This window comes from Myotis davidii, unplaced genomic scaffold (genome assembly GCF_000327345.1).
Source record: "Myotis davidii unplaced genomic scaffold, ASM32734v1 scaffold453, whole genome shotgun sequence".
Taxonomy (NCBI): domain Eukaryota; kingdom Metazoa; phylum Chordata; class Mammalia; order Chiroptera; family Vespertilionidae; genus Myotis; species Myotis davidii.
This window is the reverse complement of record NW_006285234.1, coordinates 2359828-2363895: the sequence shown is the minus strand read 5'-3', so window position 1 is coordinate 2363895 and position 4068 is coordinate 2359828. Positions and strand designations below refer to the sequence as shown.

General features: G+C 49.1%; 1 protein-coding gene across 1 annotated transcript in view; it reads left to right on the top strand.

Moving 5' to 3' along the window:
* The window catches only part of HYDIN (HYDIN, axonemal central pair apparatus protein), a 361269-nt gene that overhangs the window by 256352 nt on the left and 100849 nt on the right, over positions 1 to 4068 (top strand). Inside the window, exon 40 of the mRNA XM_015558788.1 lies at positions 3820 to 4031. Coding sequence (XP_015414274.1) covers positions 3820 to 4031 — 212 coding nt within the window. The remainder of the gene's footprint in view (positions 1 to 3819; positions 4032 to 4068) is intronic.

The following is a 4068-nucleotide window of genomic DNA, read 5'->3' as shown; positions in this document are numbered from 1 at the left end:
GAAAGATAATTTTCCTCTGCCCCTCTGAGTTCTCAGCTGAGATTCCTGTGATAAGAAAAAAAGAAGATTAACAAGAGGAAACAGGAGTTTATTAACACGTGTACTTCCCGTATACATGGGAGGTAGGGGGAAATGACTAACTCAATGTGGCTTTAGAGTCAGCATTAAATACCAGCTTAGTAAGGAAAGGAGAGGCAGGATGTCGTCCTCTGGTGAAAGCAAACGGTTTCTAGGAATGATGAATGAACCCTTAGGCACACGAGGGAGGCATGATAGTTCGTCTGGGTTGCTGCTGACTTCCAGTCTCCTCTCCTGTGATAAGAGTCCATCTTCCCCGGTTGGTGGAACTCCCAGAACAATGATGGCGAACCTACGACACGTGTGTCAGAGGTGACACACGAACTCATTTTTTTGGTTGATTTTTCTTGGTTAAATGGCATTTAAATATATAAAATAAATATCAAAAATCTAAGTCTTTGTTTTACTATGGTTGCAAATATCAAAAAACTTCTATATGTGACACGGCACCAGCGTTAAGTTAGGGTTTCTCAAAATGCGGACACGCCGAGCTCAAAAGGTTCGCCATCACTGTCCCAGACACAGATTTGTGGCAAATGGGTTCGTGTTGCAGGCCTGTCTGTAGGCAGATAAGTAAGGGAAGTTCAGAGAAAGCCTCTCTGTGCATGTGCCGGTTTTCAACTGCCTGCAGCTCAAAAGAATCAGAATACCCAAGCGGCAATTGTGAGGTGGCACGTCCTGAACTCCTGGAGTAATATTTCGGGGTGGCACAATCTGCTGCCCTTCAGCGGGAACCCCAAGCTGAATCATAATTCTGGTCCTCTTCGATTTTTGTTTCCTTCTCCGGCAAATAAACTATATTTCACTGAGGCCTTTGGAGCTGTGTGTGTCCTGTGACATATCGTGACATGAATGTGAACTCCCTGTCTGAGAATATAATGTCAGCCCAAAGGCATCACTGGGGAGTCTTTCTCAACAAGTGACAGGTGCCGCAGCTCGAGTAGAGGAAACCAGCCCAGGAAGTTCCACAAAGAAAGGAGTGGGATGGACAGGGCAGGATGGGACCTTGGGGAGCACTGATACTGTAGGAGGGGTGTGAAGGGGATGCCGGGGGAGGCTGAGAGGTGGAGTGGGGGTCGGGGGTGGACGATCAGGAGAGCAGGTCGCAGGGAAGCCACCTTTGAGTTACTCATTTCCCCCCACCTCCCATGTGTACAGGAAGTATACATGTTAATAAACCTGTGCTTTCTCTTACTAATCTGTTTTTCTCATCACCAGAGTCTCAGCTGAGAACTCAGGAGGGAGAGGGGCGAGAAGGGCTGCTGGGCCTCTCCGGAGCCCTGGTGGCGTCCAGGCTCCCTTCCAGCTTCATTTTCCCCGTAGCCCTCACCACTCGTTAACATACTGCTTCTTTTCCTTGTTTCACTGTCTGTCTCTCCCCACTAGGATGTAAGCATCCGAGGGCAGAGATGTGTGATGGTTTTCTCCACTAATGTATTCCTAGGGTAGTGCCCTGTGCATAGTACATGCAGAGTCAGGATTTATTTAAGAAATGGATTCAATCAGTAAAGGATCCTAATTGGAGATTGCTGGAAATTCCAATGGGAGGAACCCTGAGAAGAGAGGGCCTGTGAAGTTCACAGTTCAGAGGTCACTGGTGACGTTGAACAAAACCCTTTTAATGGAGGGCTAAGCCCCAACACACATTTGCAGTTTGCTCTGGAGTCAGCAGGCTATACCGAACAGGAAGTGATAAATCTGAACTTGCCTGTGAGTGTGCAACCCGTACTGGATTGGAAGACGTAGTATGACTAAAAGACTGTCACATGACACAGTAATCATTGTTTATATTTTTCACATTATTTTATACTTACATTATATTATCTATTTTTATATTTGACTAGAGGCCTGGTGCACAGATTTGTGCACCGGTGGGGTCGCTCAGCCTGACCTGCGGGAATCGAGCCAAAACTGGCTCTCCAACATCCCCTGAGGGGTCCCGGATTGCGAGAGGATGCCTCTTGGGTGATGAACCCTGGAATCAGGCTACCTCCTCTCTGGTTCCGGGTGCGTCACCTGAGAACCGCAGTTGCCAAGTCACCGCAGCTTGGCAGCTCCTGCATTGAGCATTTGCCTCCTGGTGGTCAGTGTGCATCATAGCTACTGGTTGGAGTGTCTGCCCCCTGGTGGTCATTGTGCGTCATAGCTACCAGTTGGACGGTCAAACAGTCGGATGGTCACTTAGGCTTTTATATATATAGATAGATAGATACTTTTTATATATTTTATATATTGAGTGAAATAAATTTTTACTTTTTTAATAGGGCTACTAGAAAATTTTAATTGACACACATATGTGGCTCATGTTATATGTCTATTGGACAGAGCTGGTCTAGACCACTGTTTTGAGAAATTGGGCAGTGAAGGAAAGAAGTAAAATGATATCTTGAAAGATATGAAAAGTTAAATGAAAACTTTTGTTTAGTACCTATCAGAAAGAACTGGTTTTTTTTAGACATGGAGGAATGATGCTATGGACAGGGGAAGGTGGAAGCATCAGAGCACAGAAGACATTCCATAGCACCTAGTGATGGTGAGGATGGGCCAGGGCGGGCAGGGCTCAGTGAAGTGAGCAGGTGTGGGTGGCAGGAGGCTGGAGGGTCATTATTGAAGCAGAGCCTGGAGGGACTGGGGGTGAGGCTGGACGAACAGAGGACCATGCCGGTCTATTCTAGGAGCAGAACTTTGGTACAACTACCCCACCCCCGCCCATCCTCCCAGGTGCCCTATGAAGTCCCTTGTGGTCGGGTACCAGGGAGGGGAGAAGGGAGCCACATGAAAGGGTAAAGCAGGTAAACATAGTGAGAGCTCTTGAGTGAGTTCTGGGGCTTATGTGCCGATGTGGTCAACAAGGAGTAGAGAGCTGAGAGCTAGAGAAACATGGAGGCTGCCTTGCACACAGCCCCATCGCATCTTAGAGCGTGAGCAGCATCCACTAGACCAGGGGTGGGCAAACTTTTTGACTCGAGGGCCACAATGGGCTCTTAAACTGGACCGGAGGGCCGGAACAAAAGCATGGATGGAGGGTTTGTGTGAACTAATATAAATTCAAAGTAAACATCATTACATAAAAGGGTACGGTCTTTTTTTTTTTAGTTTTATTCATTTCAAACGGGCCGGATCCGGCCCGCGCCATAGTTTGCCCGCAGGCCATAGTTTGCCCACGGCTGCACTAGACCCTCTCTCCTTCAGGGCAGGTAATCCACCTCTGCCAAATCAGAGGACACAGGGAGACAGGACTTGCCACTGTGGTTGGGAGGTTAAGAGGGGAACCTTCTAAATAATTACATCAACCACGGATTCTGAAAGGGAACTTCTCAGTGGTGCTTAGGGGTGGCCATCTGATTGGAAGGAAGGGCAGAGGTGAAACGAAGAAATTAATGTTAAAGCCATGTTTGCCGACAGGCACACTGTTGTTACTCAGCCTATGTGTTCATGTGGGTGGTGCCATCTCATGCTACTCATTGGCATCACCGCTGCCTAGAACCACAGAAGGTCAGGCATTGGGCTCCCAGGGCAGGGCTGCCATACACCCGCAGTCTCCGAAATGATGGCCCCTGGCCTGGAGGAGAAAGTGAGCGTTACTGCGGGATCTGAGCAGGGAGAAGCCCGGAACTCCAGGCCAGGCTCTCCACGGAGCCGCTGTCACCCAGTCCTCCCTGCGCTCGGTGTGCCATCCCCATTGTGATTTCCTTCTTATCCTAAGGTGACTTTTCATACCAACCCGCTCTCTCTGTGTAGCCCAGGAGACCACTTCGAGTCAGCCTGGCGTAGGACAGATACGACAGAGCAGCGAGAACCTGGGCAAGTTAATCTCGGAAACCACCCTGATAAACCCTGAAGTGAAGTCAGCGAAGTCCGTGCGAGGGAGCATGCTGTTTTCCAAAACCAGGGCAGAGCATGGCTCTGGGTCTCAGAGGCAGCATCACCCGCACCCACCTGAAACGCCGCAGGTACAAACCAGGGCTCCCCGGAAGCGGGGCTGGGGTC